General features: G+C 43.3%; 1 protein-coding gene across 5 annotated transcripts in view; it reads left to right on the top strand.

Moving 5' to 3' along the window:
- The window catches only part of AMMECR1 (AMMECR nuclear protein 1), a 65,473-nt gene that overhangs the window by 42,879 nt on the left and 1,020 nt on the right, over positions 1-21,574 (top strand). Inside the window, exons 4-8 of one of the 5 annotated variants that reach the window (XR_012788433.1) lie at positions 3,925-4,039; positions 8,707-8,797; positions 12,634-12,730; positions 13,132-13,173; positions 15,964-19,344. Coding sequence is in view for 3 of the 5 variants with exons in the window: in XM_075573462.1 (XP_075429577.1) it covers positions 3,925-4,039; positions 8,707-8,797; positions 12,634-12,730; positions 13,132-13,173; positions 15,964-16,078 (460 nt within the window). In the remaining 2 variants the exon portion in view is untranslated. Of the gene's footprint in view, positions 1-3,924; positions 4,040-8,706; positions 8,911-12,633; positions 12,731-13,131; positions 13,269-15,963; positions 20,455-21,574 lie in introns of those variants that run through there. The other 4 variants (XR_012788434.1, XM_075573462.1, XM_075573463.1 and 1 more) reach the window with 4 other exon arrangements.

The raw sequence follows: 21,574 nt of genomic DNA, 5'->3' as shown, positions 1-21,574 counted from the left end.
CTGTCCTAATTTGTTGTGCCTAATGCCCAGGGAGATGGTGAGATCTGGTCACACAGCTAGGGGTTCACATTTGGCCAGGGGAAGATTTGACCAAATTATATATTTTTTTTTTTAACTTTACAAAAAAAATGTTGTAATCTACAACGATTATCCCGTGAAACATGGAAAACCCAAGCCCTGCTCTTATCCTCAATGACCGGTATGGTAGCATCACCTTTCCCCTGGTGGGTTGCTGCCGGCACACATTTTTTTTTTTTTTTTAAATCTCAACGTTCATTTGAAGTGTCTATTGTCCCCTAACCCCAAGTCTTAATTCAGACACCACGCTTATATTTGAAAAGCCTTTCCCGAGCTGCAATAAACATTGACTTTAATAAACATCCTTGAAAAGCTTAATGAAACAGATTTATTTCTTTAAATTGACGCATATAACAATTATTCAACTGTTTAGTAAGCCTTTGTCTTCCCTATTCTGTAAATTACCTTGCAAAAAAAAAAAAACAAACAAAAAAAAACCAGAAAAATAAGTTGTTATAAATTATGCATTTTCATCATAAACATAAAAGATGTACATTTCCTTTTCTACCAACCCAGATTATGGAAAAATCACCTTGTGTTTTGCAGCTTCTTCATGAAAATAGACTGAACTGGGAAGCAGGTTTCCACAGCATTTCAGACCAGGTTGACAATTATTATTCATGTATTCTGTTGAGCTTTTAAGTGTGAAACCAGTCAATTTATCCCAGGCTGCTTGGCCTGTATAAACTAAAAGTATTTTATGACTTTGAGAAAGATGGAGTATTGGATGACAGAAGTTGAGTTCCATTGGTTGGACATCCATTGTCCTTGACCCGATTTTGAAGGTGCCATCAATAATCTTATGCAGCGCCTCAGAGGGTTGGGTGACCTGCATTTTAGCTGCAGTTAATGAAGAGGTTTCAATTTCAAGATTAAAGCTGTCGGCACAAAAAAAAAACCCCCAAACGATTGATCGAGGGACCTGTAACTAATAAAGCAGGAAGTTGTAAGTCACTACAATACTCACATAGATACATTTCTTAACTAGGACTGTAATAAAACAAATAAATTTCCATCCTCGGAGCTCACCCAACTTCCTTCATAAGATCTCTAGCTAATATATTTCCTATAATCAAACATGGGAAATGATGGTCGCTGCATCTTGTGTAACTTTTTAAAACCTTCTTGGGCTGTTACACATTTTTCCTTTTAACGTAGACTATTTTCCAATGTATAATTTAGGCATCAACACAGAATAAAAATGTTTAAGTGAACACATGCTTAAGAAAAGTCTCGCGTGTATCATTTGAAATAATTTGTCGTGCTGTTTTTGTGCAGTGCTCGTACTAAACCTGAATTTCACATTTCTAGAGGATACTTTTTTGAAAATAAATGTTCTTTTTAGCCTACACCAGTGATGCTCAATTACAGTCTTCGATTGAGCCACCTGTGTTGAAGCTGGGATAGTCTCAAAACCTGACCTGTTGAGGAGGTCTTGAGGACTGGAGTTGAGCACCTCTGGTCTAGAAATGTTCATATCGTCAGAACGGTTGTACAACCAGTGTATGGTTTGGGGAAGAATCAATGTATGCATTCTGTGGGGAACTTGTAGTTGCGTTTTGGAGGAATCATAGAAAGTCATCCTAAATCTAAAACCACCTCTAAATGTTGCCAATGCGTTAACCTTTTCTCACATACTGTAACATTGAGTTCTGTTGACTGTAAAATCTAGTGCTTTCCTTAAATCAGTGGTTCCAAATTGTTGCACATCGGTCTTCCCGACTTGTTTTGTTGTTGGGTTCATAAATCGAGATCAAGGTTAGAGTTGGCATTTTGTTAAAAAAAAAAAAAAAAAAAAAGTCCCTTTTTAATGAATAAGGATTTTTATTTAAAGATATATGAATTGTGTTATTGATGAAGGCAAACGCCTTCCTATCGGCCAGCCGCCACCTTCCACTTGCTGTACGTTCCAATGTGTGTTAGGGCCCCCTTTTTAAAACCCAATGGGCCCGCCAAGTTTGGAATCGCTATCCTAAATGAATGGCTTCTAGGGTGAATGACAACTTGTTGCAGTAAATTGGTTAATGCCAAGTGTTTAATTTTAGGTACATTTGAATAAATTGCTGTTAAAACCATTTTCTCCTTGGTTTATTTACAGTATTACAGGATTTTTCAACAAATGAGTCGGACCTGGGACTTTTCTCATGATCGTTTATTTTTATTTTTAGAAACACATTTAGGAGAATTTAAGATTTGTTTCAGGAAGTGGAAAAGTATTGCATATGTTAGAATAGAATCTACCAGTAAACTGTACGTTCCATGTTTTTGTGTTCTCAGTCCTTTTATTGTACGCGTTGTATTGTATAGCTCATTCAAGGACCAATCCGCCCTAACATTCTCACCTGAACCGGAAGCGTCCCCTGTAGCTTATACGTGGTCCCCTGATGTCCGGAAACCACCTGCTTCTTTAGTGGCGAGCCAGGGGTCCATTGGGCAAACTGGTAGACCCAAAATGGGCTTGCTGTGGCTGCCAATGGAAAGGATTTTTCTTGGTGACCCCAAAGCCAGGTTTGTGCTCTAACGCCAAATTTCTATTTTGTGTCAAAAAAGACAAAAGTTAAAAATATCTCCGGAAACGGGGCCCTCCGGTGCCGGGGAACAACCTATCAGCTCCAGGGGACCTCCTGGTTCAGGGTTGCTGCTTTAAGTGAATATAACATGTACCTGTTACAGGCCCGTGCGGTTCCACTCATTTGGATGTTACTAATTAACTGTAATGATCGTTTTAGGATTTAGTGAAGCCTTGCGCTTTGCAGTCACCATGTTTCCATCAATATCTTGTTGAGGATTTTCATTTGGATATGTGGTCTGCTGGTTTAACCTTTTATATCATGTTTTCAGTATAGCCATTGCGGACAAATCTATGCGTATGCAGCGCTGAGTAACTTAGTTGTGTGTTGTATCCAGTTGCTGTTTTAGTAAATAATCCATTGACTTCACCACAGACGGGATACAGTTTCTCACGTTCACTTTAGCACAAGTGGCCAACTCCAGTCCTCAAAGGCCACCAACCGATCAGGTTTAAGGATATCCCAGCTTCAGCACAGGTGGCTCAATCACTGGTTCAGTTGAAGACTGCATCACCTGTGCTGAAGCAGGGATATCCTGAAAACCTGGCTTGTTAGTGGCCCTTGAGGACTGGAGTTGACGACCCCTGCTTTAGAATTTCTAAAACCAACACTGGGGAGAGTTATTATGTTGCAGGGCTGTGCGGGCTCCTGCAGTGCTACACTGGCCCACGTTATCCATGGGTTTTATGTATCGCTTCAATTATACTTAATCTCCAGTGCGCTATGGGCAGTACTTGGTATACTACGTACATTGAGCCATATGTCCTGTTGTACAACTGTGCACTCCCGCAGCATTTGAAAAGTAGTAACAATGCTAAAAATCGGTGGATAACATCCTTTTATTCTCCATTGAGAGGTAGGCTCTATAGTCGTGTGATGTTTGCAATTGCGAGCACATGAAAGGAATTCTGTCCACACATTAGCTTGCCACAGAGAGGTCACAGAGCAGTCCCCCTCCCACCAGACATGTATTAAAGAGTCCATTTGTAACCCTACTAATTACCAGTGTCCCTCAGTAATGCTCCCTATTCCTTGCCATACAGAGGTAAAGGTGATACGTTTGGGGCAATTACTTTTGCTAGATCTGTGAGTTGAAGTGTAATCAGAATGGGCTCAATCCTTTTATTAAATCTTCTTTGTATATAACTGTTACAGATTGCAAGAGCGTTTGGTACCAAACAAATCTGTTTACAGATGTGACTCGTTAGTTGAGTAGTTATTAACATGTCATCTTCTTGATTTTGTTAGATCTGAGGTTGGTTTTTCTTTTCCGCAGTGCCCTTAAAGATAGCCGTTTTCCCCCAATGACGAGGGATGAGCTGCCACGGCTATTCTGTTCAGTGTCTCTGCTTACAAACTTTGAAGATGTATGTGATTGCTTGGACTGGGAGGTAAGATGAGGAATGAGCTGATGTAATGTCTGCTTTGTGTGCCAGTAACTGACACCTAGAACTGCTTCAGTGCCAACAATACAAATCTTCCAATGTTGCTACAAATGTCGCCATTCAGCGTATATATGAGATTTAAAGCAGAATCTGCTTTCTTGAAAACAAGTGTGCTTTTCCTGTTAAGATTGCTGTCCTCCTAATTTGCTTCTAACCTCTCAGCATTAACAGTCTGGTTGCCAAGTTTGTTAAATGAACACTCGCAAAGCAGCAAGCAGGCAGACGAAACATTTAGCCGAAACAGCAAGAGGCGCTTCAGTTGGGACTTTGGAGGCTGCTTTTTGGAAAGGATAAACCTCTTCAAACCTGCAGACCAGGCAATATCCTACATGTGTTTTATTATTTTTTATTTTTTTGTTCTGTACTGTGAAAAAAATACTTTTTTTTTTTGATTATTTTTTTAAATCACCGTGAATGACACTTTTTTAATGTATTATAATGTAACAACCATTTCTTGTTTCTATAACAACCATTTACAAAGTCACACCCCTTTTTGAGCCCTGCCCTCTCTAGCAGTGCACCAATTGTATCTAGTGACTGCCTGGTCCCATGATCTTCCCCACAGAACTTTGGTCGTCTGCTGCTGCACTGGCAGCCATTTAGTGAACCCACAAGCTGAATCTTCGCCGATCACAGAATGGATCGATCGGCAATTTATCAAATTACTTATTGTGGGGATTGTATTGATGCACATATTAAAGGGGGGGATGTGCACATCTCTGCTATAAACGCTCCCCTTTATAAGCGTGCATACACGTGTAAATACACGTGTGACTGGGTTTACATTGAGATTGTATCATTGTGGCCCGTCCCCGATGCATCCAACTCCTTTATGGTTTGGGAAAATGAAGAGGCATTTTACCTAAAACTTCGGGTTTTTTCCTCGTCTTTCTGAATGCCCGTTGTATTGTTACACAAGTTGAGATTTGTTTCCCCCTTTCTACAAAAGTATATTTTAATGGTTCCTTTTCAGACCCATTTGTGATATGAATATTCATGTTAGTTTTAGGTTGTAACATTTTAACTTTTAAAATAATTGGATAAAAGATTACTTGATTAAAAGTTCCTTACTTAAGAACCATGTATGGTTAGCGATGAGGCGAAAGCTCAATGCATTGTAACCAATCTTTTGCATCCTTGCAATTTGCTGTTTTATATGATTAGCTTTGGTCAATATAACAGAGTCACACTTCTAGCTTTCTTGGCTGCCCTGTGGTTCAAACAAGTGGATTCTAATGTAATGCAGCTTTTGGGGCTTGAAATGATTAAGTCCCTGCTTTTAGACGCTACACCACCACGGGTGGCCACAAACCGTTCAGGTATTGAGGATTTCCCTGCTTCAGCACAGGTAGCTTGACTGAGCCACTTGTGCTGAAGCAGGGATATCCTTAACCTGACCTGTTGGTGGCCCTTGAGGACTGAAGTTGGTCATCCCTACCCTACACATTTGTGGATTTTTATGCCCAGATACGGCTCAGATGAGAAACTGCAGGTAGCGCTTTGCCAGACTTGTGATGTCCAGGAATTGCCACCGCTTGACAGCTCGTATAATTGCTCTTTGACGTAAGCGGCGTTCAAGGATTTTGTCTAATCTCATCTGATCTTCATTTAAAAGCTGGTCCGATATTTAATTAAGAATCAGATAGGGAACCCCCGCTTCAGCAAAATGTAGGCAGGGAGCGGTGCTCTTGGGTAATTAATAAATAATGGGAAAATATAAAGAGATGTAACCCAAGTAAAGCGCTCAAGCTTCCACTTCAGAGCCCGTCCCACTCTGTACAATAAACATTTATATATATATATATATATATATATATATATATATATATATATATATATATATATATATATATTCCACACTTCAGGGGGTTCTTTTTTTTCCCCTCCATATTTTTGTTATAGTGAAATGATTTTCTACCCGTCAGTAATTGGCAACGGCTAATTTTCTTCAGATTACTGCAATATTTGTTTGCATTTAAGACCCTGAAGAAAGGAGAATTTAATTGTATGTTTCCCATTTGTTGCTGTGATTTTCACAGCAAGTCATTTAAGCAAATTTACTCAAATGTATTTTTTTTATTCCCATTTTTTTTTTAAATGAAAAGGGGGGTAGTAAAGACATGGGTGTGATTTTACTCATTTGCAGCTCTAATATGTTAAAAGGCACGAAAATGTAACAGATGTGCAGCATCGCTCCTTTTGCAGACCACTGGGTACAGATGCAAAGTTGAGAGGACCTCGATTGCACTTTATATGTGGTACATCCCACTTTGTATATGACAGACCTTGGTGTCGGACAGCAGGAATCGTCCTGCCTAACGGCAGGTATTGATTCCGGAAGTCTGGGGACACTTTCCATGTATCTGACCTCCCTGTAAGAATGTGCTAACGCTGTGGGCATCCAGTGTTAATTTGCTAATGCCTGAATTCCTTCCATTCTGTTCCCTAGGAGGAAATGAAATGGTAAACTCCAGTCCTCAGACCAACAAACGGGTCAGGTTTAAGTCTATCCCTGCTTCAGCACAGGTGTCTCAATCCGTTTCAGTCGTTAACTAGCCAACTCCAGTCCTCAAGGACATCCAACAGATCAGGGTTTACGGATATCCCTGCTTCAGCACGTGGCTCAAGCAGGCATAGCCTGAAAACCTGACCTGTTTGTGGCCCTTGAGGACTGGAGTTGGCTGCCACTGGAGACCAGGCAATTAACACCTTTTTTTTACCAGGATCATTCATTGAGCAAAACCAGGTAATGAAATAAATTGTAATCGGCATAATTTGCAAACACACAATGAAACACAAAATACAGGCGAAAAGCACACTTACTGTAGGCGAAAACTAGACTCTCCTAGGTGCAGGGAACTCTAAATAAGAGTTTTGCCCTGACCGGGACTTAGCCCGGAATCTCCTGGTTCCCAAATCGGCGTGAAGTTCCACACGCCCACCACTCCCTTCTCTTCAGAGAACTTGGACTCTTTTGGCTACCACCGACTCTCTGGAACTGAAATCGGCATAAAATCCGACCGCTACGGTCGATTATTATAACTTGGGAGCTAAAAATGGGACTTGGACTCTGGCGGGCAGACTTTTCAGGTGTGAAATCGAAGCCGGTTGCTCTGCTATTCGCGCAGCAGCGTCTTTGAAAAGCCCGCCCGCTATTCTACTGCTAGAAATCTCAAACCTGATTGGCTCCGATGTTAAAGTATTTGGAGTTCCAATCATGAAACTCAGCGGCCAATCATCGTGTGAAAACTTTCTCATTATCCAGTCAGAGCCAAGCCGGTATAGAAAGGCAGGTCAGCGGGAAATCGAAATTGCCAAGGGACATGGGCAAGTTTGCCACCACTGCCCCTGGCTATCTCATGCCACCCACTGGGTCAGGCTCCACTGTCTGGCAGAACAAATGGCAGCCCGGACGACTACTATTGTGCCTCGGACTTGGGTACTTGAGCCCTTCCCTGCTACCCAATTGGCTTTCACACCTCCTGCATCCTCTGGCTTCTTTGAACTCCGATGTCCAGCAGACTTACTGGCACCTATCGGTTAGCCCTGGCAGCTTGTCTGAACATCAACTTCAATACATCCCTAAGCCCTGGGTATGGGGAATAGAAAATTATACTTTTATTTCTTTCAGCCTTATTCCCCACACACTGTCGATTTGGACTTAGACTGGACTCATTGTCCCCTGACAAACTTATCTGTGGTTGGCGCATCCAGGAACCCAGTACAGGCTCTGGGCATTAACTAGGGTATCCCCCTTAACCTAGGAACCCCTTCAGTTACAGGGACACACTTCATCCCTTTTCCCCATTTACCTTTCTGGCCTTTGCTGAAGCAGGGAACCCTAGCGGTGAGTCGCGCAAGCGTTTTTAAGGGGCGATATAGCCAGCACAATGTACATGTACATCAGGCATGATTCCCGGGTTCATTCTTGGGGGACCTGACAACTGGACCCCAACTACCTAGGTACATTGTAACAACAATTCCTCCAACACCCCCTTCCCCCCCCCCCCCCCACTTTCTTTTTAAACTCATGCCCTAGCAATCCCTGCTCACTGACATGCCCGGAAAGATAAAAACACATCAAATACTTTATTCACGCATGGTACATGTAAAGCATACCTTGTTACTGGGCTCAAGAGCTAACTCCCTTGTTCCCTTATACTCGGATCAGGGGTAACCAAAAACAGGCGTAACCTTTTTAGAGCCTTTTTACCCCGTGCTGACTGTCAGCTTGGCCACCCTGTATAGGTGATTACTAGGTCATTACACAAGTTTCTCTTATGTATTGTCTTCATATTTCTCACACATGGCTACTGTTGTAATATTTTGTAACCACTTCACTGCCAATCTAACGTCTACTAAATGAAATACAGTATGAGCCACCTGTGCTGAAGCAGGGATGTCCTGAAAAGCTTGCCTATTGGTGGCCCTTGGGGGCTGGCGTTGCTCCCCCGCCCCTTGCGCTAAACCGCTTTTTGTTGCCAAATGAATTGCTATACGCCGAGCAGGATCTGAAGCTCCCAAACCCCATGTGCTTCTCCGTGCAGCGTTGGGGTGTGTTCATGCGTTTGGGTGTCCCGAAATGTACTAATGAAAGTGCCGCTTTCTTGCAGGTGGGTGTACATGGCATTAGAATAGAATTCATCAACGAAAAAGGATCCAAACGAACCGCCACCTACTTACCGGAGGTTGCAAAGGAGCAAGGTCATTCATGCACTTTATTTCATAAGAATTGGTTAAAGAGTTTAAACACAGTAAAAACCAAAATGCAATATGTGACCGTGCACTGATGTCAGATGGTGGATCAATATTTAATTGTAAGGCTTTCATCTTACATTTTGAATTTTTTTTTTTTTTTTTACATTTTTTTTTTTTTTTTTTACACATTTGTATATATTCAAACATGCAATCTCTCACTACAGTGGATTCCTCCATGAAGGGGTAAAGTAGGAACGGGGAGGAATTTTTTAAAATATATATATATATATGTTGGGATCTGAATAGACCGTTGGGTTGGTTACCAAACACAAGCGGCTATGCGTGCGGAATCCACTGTGTAAGAATGCTGGCGTAGCAACTGAAAGTAATATTTCCTGATGTGTCAAGCGGTGAATGCGTTTCAGTGTTAAACTGCAGGAGGCATGTTTCATCCTTTAGGCCTCGTTCAGGGTGGGAGCGCCCTCGCGTTCAAAACACTGAAACTCTACAAAACCCCCCCCCCCCACCACCACCACCACTGCGCCCGCGTGCACGTGCAGAGGCGCGATGCTTGCCGTGACAAATATTTTTTTTATTTGTCACGCTTACCCTGGTCACGTGCGCGGTTCAGCCAATGAGGGCAAATCGCTCACGTGATGTCACGGGCACGCCCCCCCCCCCATGCGCGCAACTAGCTGGCTAGGAATCGCCCAATCAGCATGAGCGCCTGACGTGACTGCGCTTGAGCGCCAGCGCGTTCGCTTCTATCCTGGACGAGTCCAAAAGAGCAAGTGACAAGCGCCTGGTCTGCGCCCAGTCTGCGCTCGCCATAAAGCTACTTCATTTACTACACAGATAATGAAAGGATTTGTGCAGTTTAGCTCCAAAGGCGTTGTCTGTCTCTCTCTCTGTCTGTCTGTCTGTCTGAACACGATTGACGCCTATTTCTTTGGGTGCTGTTTTTGGTATTCTGGGTTATTCGCACGTCTGGAAAAGGAAATGGGCTTTATTAAAGGGTAGTCTTAATGTCAGACACTTTGGGAGAGATTCGCAAACCCTCCAAACTAGTTATCGCACTGCCATTTTGCGTAACGCAGGATCGCAGTGCGATAACCCATATCGGAGGTCAGTGAATCCCAGCGTGTGTGTGCTTATGTCATTTGCATTTGTTTCCTCTTAACTCCTTTTTTTATAAAAAAAAAAAAAAATGTTTCACCCAGACTTCACCATATTTTCAGCGTTTAGCCAATCTTTCCCAAAATAAGTAGATTTTGGCTAATGGATCCTTGGGTTTGACCTCGGCAAGTTTTCTGTTTCTTCACGCTATATTTCATTGCAAACAGAAGCTTATAAATTGGCTTTATTGTCCCTGTAGCAGGAGTGGCCAACTCCAATCCTCAAGGGCCACCAACAGGCCAGGTTTTAAGGATATCCATACTTCACCACAGGTGGCTGTTGACAGCCACCTGTGCTGAAACAGGGATATCCTTTAAACCTGGCCTGTTGGTGGCCCATGAGGACTGGAGTTGGCCACTCCTGCTGTAGGTTTCCAGTGCCTTCCTTCGTGCTACGTTTGGATTCTCGCTGTGGTGTAACCCCTTTTATCCCAGACGGGTCTGCAAAGCATTGCTCTGCATCATTGCCCCCTTCCTGCTATCATCGAAAAGGTTTAGTAAAATATTTGTTGATATTTTTAAATCCCTAGACTTGCTGACCAACAAACTCTTGGTGATTATCAAATTTGTGTGCATAAATATTTTCATTTTGTTTTTTTTTGCTACCCGAGCACAAACAGATGAGCAATGACTGTATAGTGCAGGAGGAACCAGGAGGAACTCTTTGCACCAATGCGTAACTGTATTGTTTAAATATTTACCTGACCCGCAGACTTGCGGCAAATTACGCAATCCTTGTAAGACGTGGCTGTTATTGGAAAAGTGGACTCCTGGAAAAAAAAAGTACCATATTTAATAATTGATGCAACAAATGTATGTCTTTTAAACTTGACAAATGACCTTTTGCGGCCTTTCTAACGGCATGGCAGGCTCTAATTCCCATGTTTAATGGTTCCATTAAGTTCATGCATCTTTTTGGTGTATGAAATCATTTAAAAATATATATTTGACAAAGCAATGCCATCCGAAGGATTTAGGAGTGCTTGTAGACAGCAGGCTTCACAATAGTGCCCAATGTTATGCAGTTGCTGCAAATACAAATAAGATCTTATCTTGCATTAAACGGCAATGGATGGAATGGAAACCAGCAGGATTATGCCACTGTATAAAGCATTAAGACCACACCTTGAATATGGAGTACAGTTGTGGCACCACTCCATAAAAAATACATTATGGAATTTGATAAAGTGCAGAGAAGAGCTGCCAAATTGATAAAGGGGATGGAAAATCTGACTTATTAGGAGAGGCCAAGTAAAGTAGATTTGTTTACATTAGAAAAGAGCTGTCCAAAGGGATATATAAAAATATATATATTTGGGGACAATACAAGGAGCTTTCGAAAGTCCTAGTCATCCCAAGGACAGTACAAACGACACAGGGTCATAGCTTAAGGTTGGAGGAAAGGAGATTTTCACCTGCCCCAGTTAGTGTGGGATTCATTACCCATGGAGACTGAAGGCAGATGCAATACATATCTTCCAAAAAAGGTTGGATATCCTTCTTAGAAAGGACAGAGATACAGGGATATACCAAATAAGTAGACATGGGAAGGATGTTGATCCAGGGAGAAATCTGATTGCCAATATTTGGTGTCGGTAAGGAATTCTTTTTCCCCTTATGAGACAGCATTGGTTAATGTCACTGGGGTTTTTTGTTTGCTTCCTCTGGATCAAAACACTGTAAAAACAAATGTAGGCTAATGCAGTGGTGCGCAAACTGCGGGGCGCGGGAGATTGTCTGCGGTGCGCGCGGAGTTTAGAGGCCCCACGTGCTTCCGGAAGGCACTTAAATTAAGTGCCGGGGAAGTGGCGAAGGCCTCTGTAAACTTCACTTAACGTGCTCCTGGAAACGCGTCGCCATGGCAACACGGCACCAAATGATGCCGCGAGGTCAGGTGACGTCACGTTGCTACGGCAATGTAACATCATGACTCTGCCGCCGGAGTGAAGGTAGGGGGGGGCGCACAAAAAGGGAAAGAGCGAGCAGGGGGGCGCAGGGAAATAAGATTGCGCTCCCCTGGGCTAAAGTATCTGTTGGTTAAATTTAACATAGGTTAAACTCTATGGACACGTTTCTTTATCCAAACGTCTACTGTGGAACCAACTTGCAGTAGTTAAGTTTTAATGTCTGTCTTCATTGCTGATCTGTATAATTTATTGCGGAGTAAATGTATTAAAAGAAATACACTGAATAAAAAGGGCATTCTTTCTTTAGTAATAATAATTTATTCTTGTATAGCGCTGCTAGTTTAACATAGCGCTTTACAGGGACATTTTGCAGACACAGGTCCCTGCTTACAATCTGTTTTTGGTGCCTGAGGCACAGGGAGATAAAGTGACTTGCCCAAGGTCACAAGGAGCCGACACCGGGAATTGAACCAGTTTCCCTGCTTCAAACTCGGTGCCAAAGTCGGTGTCTATACTCACTGAGCCGCTCCTTCTCCTCCTTCTGGTGTTAACACGCAGTGATAAGAAACATTGCTACAGCACAAATGTACTGTTAAATAACAAAATGGTAAAGCCGTATCAGAACAATGCAAGACGGTTCAAAATACAAAGCCGGATGGCACGGAAAAATATTGAATGTTCACACGGGCTTCACAAAAGCCACATGTATGAACGGGTACGAAAGCAATCGCCTCCATAAGTCTCCTTTTCATTCTCACAGGTTGGGACCACATACAGACCATAGATTCCTTATTGAGGAAAGGAGGTTACAAAGCTGCAATCGGTAACGACTTCAGGAAAACGATTAAACTGACCAGGTATCTGAAGCATTTAAGCCACATGTGGCCTTTTAACATCTGGTTAATGTGGCAGTATTGTGTGTTCCAAAGTAAATTGGGTTATTGCCTGAAAATGACCCCCCCATGAGACCATTACATAACCCTCCGTGGAATGTAATAAATATTATAAAGAAGTCAGATGTTTTGTAATTAGTGTTATATACGCCTGAAAAATATATAGAAAATACAATCCGATGCCTCCAGAGAGCTACAGCATGAAAATAAATCATGCACAAACCGACACCGAGAGAGAATTATAGATATATTCTATATATGTATATACAGGAATATAGTTTTGGACCTTTTTTGTAAACTTGCGCTATTGACAGATGGGGAATGTATCATTTGTGTAATTTTATTGTATGTATCATTTTATATAGCGCCAACAAGGTACACAGCCGTTTGCAAAATTACAATACAAGGTAAAGACATTACAAACACTGGGAAGAAGTGCAACAGGTATATGACCACATACGGCTCATGGAGACCCTGCCCCAAAGATCTAACAATTCAACTGGTACGTTGAGGCTTACCGACACCGTAGGAGTATAAGTGTAGACTGGGAGGTCAAGCGCATCTGGAGTTGGTAGCAGAGGTGTAAAATGTTTAGCGAGCTGCTTCCTTAATAGGTGGATTATTGGCTTCATTGTGAAGGTGCTTGACGACTATTGAGTGGAAGGGAGTTCCGTAGGTAGGGAGAGATTAGTGACAAAGGTTTAAGACTCGAGGAGACTGTAGAGGTAAAAGACGCAAAGATGAGACAACCTTGGGACGAGTAAGGGTGTAACGAGAGATCAGTTGAAATATATATGGCGGTGCAGAGGCGTGGCTGTAGAGCTTTAAAAGTAAGGAGGAGAATTTTGTAGTAAGCCAGCAGGGAGTTCAGGAGATCAGATATGTGCCTAGAAGCGCAGGACATGATTCGGACAGCAGCATTTTGAATGGGTTGTTAAGGAGAGAGATGTGAGGCAGGGAGGCCATATAGAAGAATGTTCCTGTACTCCATACGGGAGAGAACAAGGGCAGGCTTTAGGGTTTTAGTGATGGCACAATACGGGAAGGGGCGTGTATCAGCAATGTTTTGAAGGTGGGGGGAAAAAGGGCAAGATTCAGTTACAGCGTTTATATATGGGGAGAAGGAAAGGAGTGAAACATAACCCCTAGGCAGCGTAGTTACGAGACTGGAGGGATAGTGGTGTTATTGACTGCAATGGAGATGGTAACAATGGGACGTGATTTTGGGAGGTAATATGAGAAGCTCTGTTTGAGAATTAACTCATAGGGAGACACGACGCATTGCAAGCGTTTCTATGTGGGGTGTAAGGCAGGGTATAGTGTCCACACAGCCTTACCCGGCAGATACAGCTCCCATTGCACTGCCCTTGTACTGTCCTGTCCTACATTCCTGGACTTCATTAGCTGCTGAGCTTGTCGGTTAAGATTTAGGGCACATGGGGATTTCGCTGGCAGATCAAGCAGGGTTTCTTTACACTAGTTTTTACAGCAGATCAAGCAGGGTTTCTTTACACTCTCTATACCACTCTTGATAAAGCTGCATTTTCAGTTTAATGACTTGTTAATTATTTTTATTAAAAGGGAGCATTCTTAACCTCTGCACATGTAGAGGAAGTGAGTGGTTTGTAAGGTAGAAATAAGATGGCACTTGTGAGCTGTGACGAATCCTAAACACACTGCCTTCCCTTATCAGGGTTTTTAAAGGTGTGTTCACTTGTATTTTCAGCCTTGTTCACTCTTCTGTATTTTGATGCATTAGCGCTCTGGAGATATCGGCTTGTGAATTCTTCACTGCTTTGGGAGGAAAAGCTGCTGCCTCCCAAAACAAGTGATATGGATGAGGCCTGTTTTTGAAATACTTAAATACTCGACTTCCGCTCGTAAGCAGTATTTTTTAATATGAATCTATGGACCCTGCTAGCTAGGCAGCACAATATTAGTCTAGAACTCCCGGGTTCTCATCCACCTACAGGTCTGATTCATAGCTGGGCAAGGTACAGACAATGCTTGTAGGGGTTCTATCTCCACCTAGACCATACTCTAGTGCCTAACAATATGACTGTCAGAACCTGACTGTTTATGGTGGGTTTATCGCTATTAGTACAGTGAGTCCGTACTTGTCACTATTATTATTTTAACTTGTTTATATAATTTAGTTGAAGTTTTAACCCAACTCAGAACAGTACCCATTTATGTTAAGGGGGCAAGACTTTTATTTGACCATTAGTATCACAATCTCCTGGTGGGGATCTCTCTAACTGGTCTCTCTCCACACTCATACTATTGTATAGTTTTCCCACTATTCAGGTTATTCAGAGAGTGCATGTAATTGGTATTCCTGTCTCTCACTGCCTGTGGAGAGACTCTTCTTTCTGCTTTTGCTAAAGGGGTTCTTAACATGCGGAGTGGCCTTATACCCACAACAGTCAAGGCACTGGTTATAGCCCATCTGCCTCTTAATGGCGTCATCACTGACTGAGGGGTCCACTTCCGTTGCTCAGCCGGCAAGGTCACGTTCTGTGCGCCTATGAGAGCTGAACACGATCGCTAGAAAACGCGCAAATGGTGTGACGTATCGACTGCGTGACGAGGCCCCATGGAGTGCCAGGCACAGCAGGGGTTAAAGTAGCATCCAAATGTGTTTTTTCTTTTTCTAAGCTACACTCACGCGTTATGGGAAGACCTTAAAACTGCAGGGGTTTTATACTGGGAAACTTACTACCGGGGAAATGTATTTCTTGCCAAGAGGAAGCTTTTTGCCCTTAACAATCACCGCTTCCGGACGCTTAGCCAATCCATAATAGACTTCATTGTTGACTGTTATTGATTTGGTGTGCCTGCAGGGGGGCTGTTAGGTTCTTGTTTTTTGTTGTTTCTATCCCAGGAACCTTGCAAGTACAAAATATTATCTTTACAATGTGGGGGGCCCATTGTAAGACGGGGGGGCTTTATTAAGTCTGTGATGCGGCCGATCGCACTGCGCTAATCCAAAAGCTCCTATTTTTAAGTCGACCAGGGCGATCGGCCCAAAGAGCTTGTTGAATAAAGCCCCTGGGAGTCCTGCACTCCTCCTGAATGCGGTGAAACACCCGTTTGTGCCGTGTTCTGGCTTTATTGGCCGTGCAATATTCCCACCACCTCCTGGGTGCACGTTTTTATTTATTTATTTTGATTCTCCTGTCCCTTTCCATTCGCAGATACCGCAGCGAGAAGATGACCATGAGCTACGCCGAATACCTTTCCCACCGTCAGCACCATCACTTTCAAAACGGCATCGGGCACCCGCTCCCACCATACAACCATTATTCCTGACACTGAGCCGCGTGACCAGTCACTTGACCTTTCAGCCGACCTCTTCCCAGGAGACCCAGTCCCCTCTTGGTCTAGCTATCTTTATTACTGTACCATTTTATGATGATAGTTTCCGTTGCCCTGGTTACGCGTTGCCCGTCTCGGTAACGCCCGCCGGGGCAGCGGGTGGGAAGATGTATTTAAATACCCACACAATTAATTTTTTATTATTATTTTGAGCTACTGAATAATTTTTTTTGCAGCATATATCCTTTTTTTTTCTTACATTTTAATTGCTGTTCTTTTGTTTAACCTTTATCTGTATTGATCAGGGTTTTCAATGATTGTGGATGGAAGGAATCGTTGCATAACGGAGGATCTGTGGTTGAAGGACGGATTTGTTTGGGTTTATTTTTTGTGCCGAGCTGGTTTAGTGACGTGTACATATCGGCAGTTTTTGTTTTTAAATCGCCTCAGACACTTCAAAGCTGTAGGCACTTGCAGTATACATTGCTTTGCAAGCCTCTAGTACAGGAGTGACCAACCCAGTCCTCCAGGACCACCAACAGGCCAGGTATTGGGATATCCCTGCTTCAGCACAGGTGGCTCAATCAGTGGCTCAGTCTTCGACTGAGCCACTGATTGAGCCACCTGTGCTGAAGCAGGGATATCCATAAACCCGGATCTGCTGGTGGACTGGGGTTGGCCAGTCCTGTACTAGCACTAACGTTGTTTAATATTGCATCTTTTCCCCTTTCCGACTTGGCATTTCCATTGATTAGCCCAGTCCCGCCCTCCCCAAGTTTTTATAGAAAAAAAAAGAAAAGAAAATCGCCAAAGCAAGAATCTCGAACGCTTTGATTTTTTTTCGGCGGGGGCTTCAACATTTCCGTGCCACGCTCCCTTCCTGTTGGGGGGCATCCTTTGTATAAGATCGGTTTCTTTAATTACAGGGATATTCCCACATCTGTGAGGACACGTCTCCTTCTCTTCACTCGGTATATATGAGAACACGGACATCGATCCTTCATTCATACATAACTAACAGCACTGACAAATATAGACCAAGGGTAGAAATGTTACCTTATTAGTTAAATTGTGTTTTAAACGCTACCTTTTGACTTGCATCGTCGGGTAAGCGGCCCCCTTTTTATAATCATGATTCATGATGAATTTTATTTAGTTTTCCCCAAAGCTTTTCCCACCCGTGTTCTTTACAGCTTCAGTTCCGCTTCTTGTCGTATCGGCGCTGCTCCTGGGAACGTAGGCGCGTCACGGCTGCTTGCTGCAGTGATGATGAAATTTAAAAAAAATCCGATATGGCGACTTATTAAAATCTTTGTAAATGCCAAGTGAGCTCCGTGCTGCCTGCTGTCAAAATACGACGGCGCGGTTTCGGAGTCGTTAACCCAGGGGTGGCCAACTCCAGTTTTCAAGGGCCAGCAGCAGGTCAGGCTTTCAGGCTATCCCTGCGCAATCAGTGGCTCAGTTGAAGACGGCCACTGATTTTTAAGCCACCTGTGCTGAAGCAGGGATATCCGTAAGCCCTGATCTGTTGGTGGCCCTTGAGGATGGAGTTGGCCGCCCCTGGGTGCAGTGTGAAAAGGCAGAGCCAGGAAGGAGGGGGAGAGAGGCGACTAAATCAATCAAACGTTGTCAATGGTTTCCGCGTTATCTTAAATCTTGGTTTTTGTTGCAGTTCACTTGCAGGCCTTCCGGTACTGGCATTAAATGCTTTAACAGTGTGACGTAGACAGCATAGCTTTTCTGGTGTCTGTCAGAGGGACGTGTAAATCCATTATTGACCTCTAAGTGAGGCGCAAAAGGAGCAGCCTAGAGCAAAACGTTGAATGGTTTGGCATGTAATGGAATTAAAGAAAATCCCTGCTTGCTTTCAACTGCCTCAAGTGCCATTACTCCCTTCATAGCTTTACCCATCTCTCAGGCACAGAAAGTTACTTTGAGTTAGCTTTGCTCTAGGTGCTGTGTTGAGTGTTGCGTTTTTTGCGGTGCGTTGCCGGACCCTCTGGCGGTAACAGGGTTTGTGCTGTGGAAAGCATTTCGTCCTGCGTGTTGCTGAAATAACTCCTCCGGGAACCTCACAGCTGCTACCTTGTGGTGTTCGAAACCCAGTTTGATAAAAACGGCCTCCTGAGCCGGAGACATCTCTGATAAGTTTGCAGAAGGCAAAGCCAGAAAGAGCAAGTATTTGCCAATATCCACTCCCTGCAGATGTTGCGTCACGGGCTGCTCACTTGAAGTTGGCGTGGAGCAGAAGGATAGGCGGTTTGCTTCTGGTTTGAAGCGGTCAGATATTTATATTTTATTGTCTGAGCAGGTTTTGTTTTTTGTTTTGTTTTTTCCCTAGTTGGGTTTTAGCAATTCCTTCATCCACCATCTGCTTTCCAAAAACCGCAAGGTCCTTTAACAGCCAGCAGGGACTTGAATGACTCCCACCCAGCAGCACCCGGGATGTTTCAGTTCAGATGTCTTGCATTACCCCTTTCCCGCCAGAGGCTGGCCCATCTGGCAACCAAGCGTGTTTAAATAGACACCTGAAGTCGTGAGCAGCCTCCCAAGCACTGCAGACCGATAACTTGCAGGCTGCTCTGGTATTAACGGTGTTAAAGGGCCTGAGAAGTTAAGCCAAGTGTTTTTTATCCGTTTTTCTTCTCTGTGGTCCTCCCAGGTGCACGGAAACCCAGCGTTTTTGGTTTCTCTCTGCGGGGGCAGCCCAGTCTTTTGGGGTCTTAAGTGGAAACTGGCTAGAAACGATTTTATTGTCTCGCCTTCCAGAGGCCCCCCTCCCCCTTATTTTTTTTTTTTTTCTCTCCTTTCGATAAACTAGGTGAGCACAAGCCGAAATCATGCTTTCTGCTGCAAAAAAAATGAAATGTATTATTTTTATATATATATAACAAAACTGACGCAACAATCTCGCCGTCGTCCCTGTTCCATCGCGCTCTTCTGAATGAGCCTTAGAATTTGCATTTTTTTTTATTCTATGTATTTAAAGGTGCTAATCTCCAACCGCCCCCCCCCCCTCCCCTCCCCCCACAGACACACACAGGTCACGTGACTGGTCATGCCAACTCAAGATATCAGTTTGTTTTTTTTGGGTTTTTTTTTAACAAATCCTCGATATATGCAGACGTTCTACAAATGTTTCTTACCGGTGTAATAATGCTATACTGATGAAATGCCAATCCTGCAGGTGTGATAGGACGAGGTCAGCAAATACTTCCCAGCATGGCTTAGGGGAGACCTCGAAAGAAACACAAAAATAAGTATGTTTGTGTTCTTTTTGTATCCAGCTTAGTGCTCAATGCATTTGTCTTTTTAGTAGCTGTGGATTTTAAAAACAATTTCTAGTCCAGGACTGGCCAGCTCCAGTTCTGAAGGGCCACCGAACAGGGTCAGGTTTTCAGGAAATCCCTGCTTCAGCACAGGTGGCTGTCGAAGAGAAGACTGATTGAGCCCCCTGTGCTGAAGTAGGGATATCCGTAAACCCTGATCTGTTGGTGGCCCTTGAGGACTGGATTTGGCCACTCAACGACTAACCTACTGATTGAGCCCCCTGTGCTGAAGCAGGGATATCCTGAACCTGACCTGTTGGTGGCTCATCAGGACTGGAGTTGGCCACCCCTGATCTAGTCTAAAGGCTGTTATACAACTGCAAAGTGGACAGAAAAGGTTTTAACTCGAGCTCTGAGAGGAGCCTGAAATGCATGGAATTCCCATCCAACAGCAAAAGGTTATTAATCCACGCATTATCTGTCACTTCACTTCTAATTGACTTTCCTTTTGAACAATAATTATTGGTTTTTTTTTTTTTTAATTGCTTGGTGAGAACCACACGTGGTATGATTTGTATTTCTGTTGCAAGACATTAACTCGGGGCTTCTCAAGTCCAGTCCTCAACCCCTTCCCCCCCCCCCCTCCCCTCCAACAGGCCAGGTTAAGGATATCCCAGCTTCAGCACAGGTGACTCAGTCGAAGACTGCACTACCTGTGCTGAAGCAGGGATATTCTGAAAACACGACCTGTTGAGGAGGGGGGGAGAAATCTTGAGGACTGGAGTTGAGGACCCTGCATTAACCCCATGATTGCCGGAGCTGTAGCACGTTGAGTGCGGTCTACCATTGTCCGAGGCGCCTGCGATGTGTTGCAGAGCCCCCTTTACGGCAGTTACAGCGGCAAAGCTATGAAGGTGAAACCGTGTTTGTGTTTTTTTAATATATTCCTTTTGTTTTGAATATCACCAATTTCACTCAAACCAGATTTTTTTTTTTTTTTTTTTTTAAACAAATGAAAATTAGATTTTTTTTTTTTATTGAAGCTTTAAACCGGCCTAAACTTTAATTTTCTTCCACTATTAAAGAGAATATTTTAAATAAGATTGTGCTACAGTTTTATTCCTCTGAATAATCAAGCGCAAGAATGAAATGTCACATATCAGTGGCGTTAAGTTGCATTGTTTAATACGACTGATTCGCCAATAAACGTAATGGCGGTTTATTTTTAATGTTTGTAATCTCTCGGCTGCTGAAGCAGAGTTTTATGTTTGCAGGCCCTTGTAGCAGCGGTTAAAACAGCTGTGGCTAACTCCAGTCCTCAAGGGCCACCAACAGGTCAGGTTTTCAGGATATCCCTGCTTCCGCACAGGTGGCTCAATCAGTTAGCCACCTGTGCTGAAGCAGGGAGCTCCTGAAAGCCTGGCCTGTTGGTGGCCCTTGACTAGAGTTGCCCACCCCTGGGTTAAAGACAAGTTACACATGTTCAGTTAGCCCTGACCTGTTTGTAAATCTATATGTATACTATCGGATCTGTAACAGATCTTACACATTGAGATCTGTGGAAAGGCAGCTGTCTCTGATGTCTATTGGGGGAACAAAGTATATTTGTTTTAATTATCGCTACCGCCCGCTAAAACCTCGTGAAGCGGTAATAGGTTTGTGATGAGACAGGGCGATTAGTAATTAATCTTTGTTCTACCCTGTATTTTAAACGACGTCACAAATCAGACAGCTGCCTATAAACTCCTGAGAAGAAAGGGGCATGTGTAATTGTATTTTATATTTAATTGTGTTAAACTTTATTACTGTAGAGGTAGATTTTTACAACCTTGATCAGCCTGTGTTTTAAAAGACATGTAGCAAGTCTTTAACAAGTGGATTTCATCCTTCTCCTGGGGCAGTCCCGGCCGTCTGGATTTGACCAAAAGGAGAAGGCACTTGGATTAAACACACAAAGTGTTGCTTGATTATTTTTTTTTTTCCTTCCTTGAATTGGCCCGGCTTTAGGTATCCTAAGAGTTGAAAAGCAGTGGTCGCCCGGTGTAATCGCGCTTGTATAACATCCTTTTCCCACTCGTCTTCTAATGCGCACGTTTCTGCAAAACGTCGAATAGATTCCATCTCTTGTATGTTAGACCAAAAACCAAAGAACCTCTGGCCATATCGTCACATGCTGCTCCGAAGCCTTTCCGTTCTATCAAAAACCCTGCAGGATGAAAAT

The sequence above is a fragment of the Ascaphus truei genome, chromosome 16 (genome assembly GCF_040206685.1).
Source record: "Ascaphus truei isolate aAscTru1 chromosome 16, aAscTru1.hap1, whole genome shotgun sequence".
NCBI lineage: Eukaryota > Metazoa > Chordata > Amphibia > Anura > Ascaphidae > Ascaphus > Ascaphus truei.
This window is presented reverse-complemented; position numbering and strand designations above follow the sequence as displayed.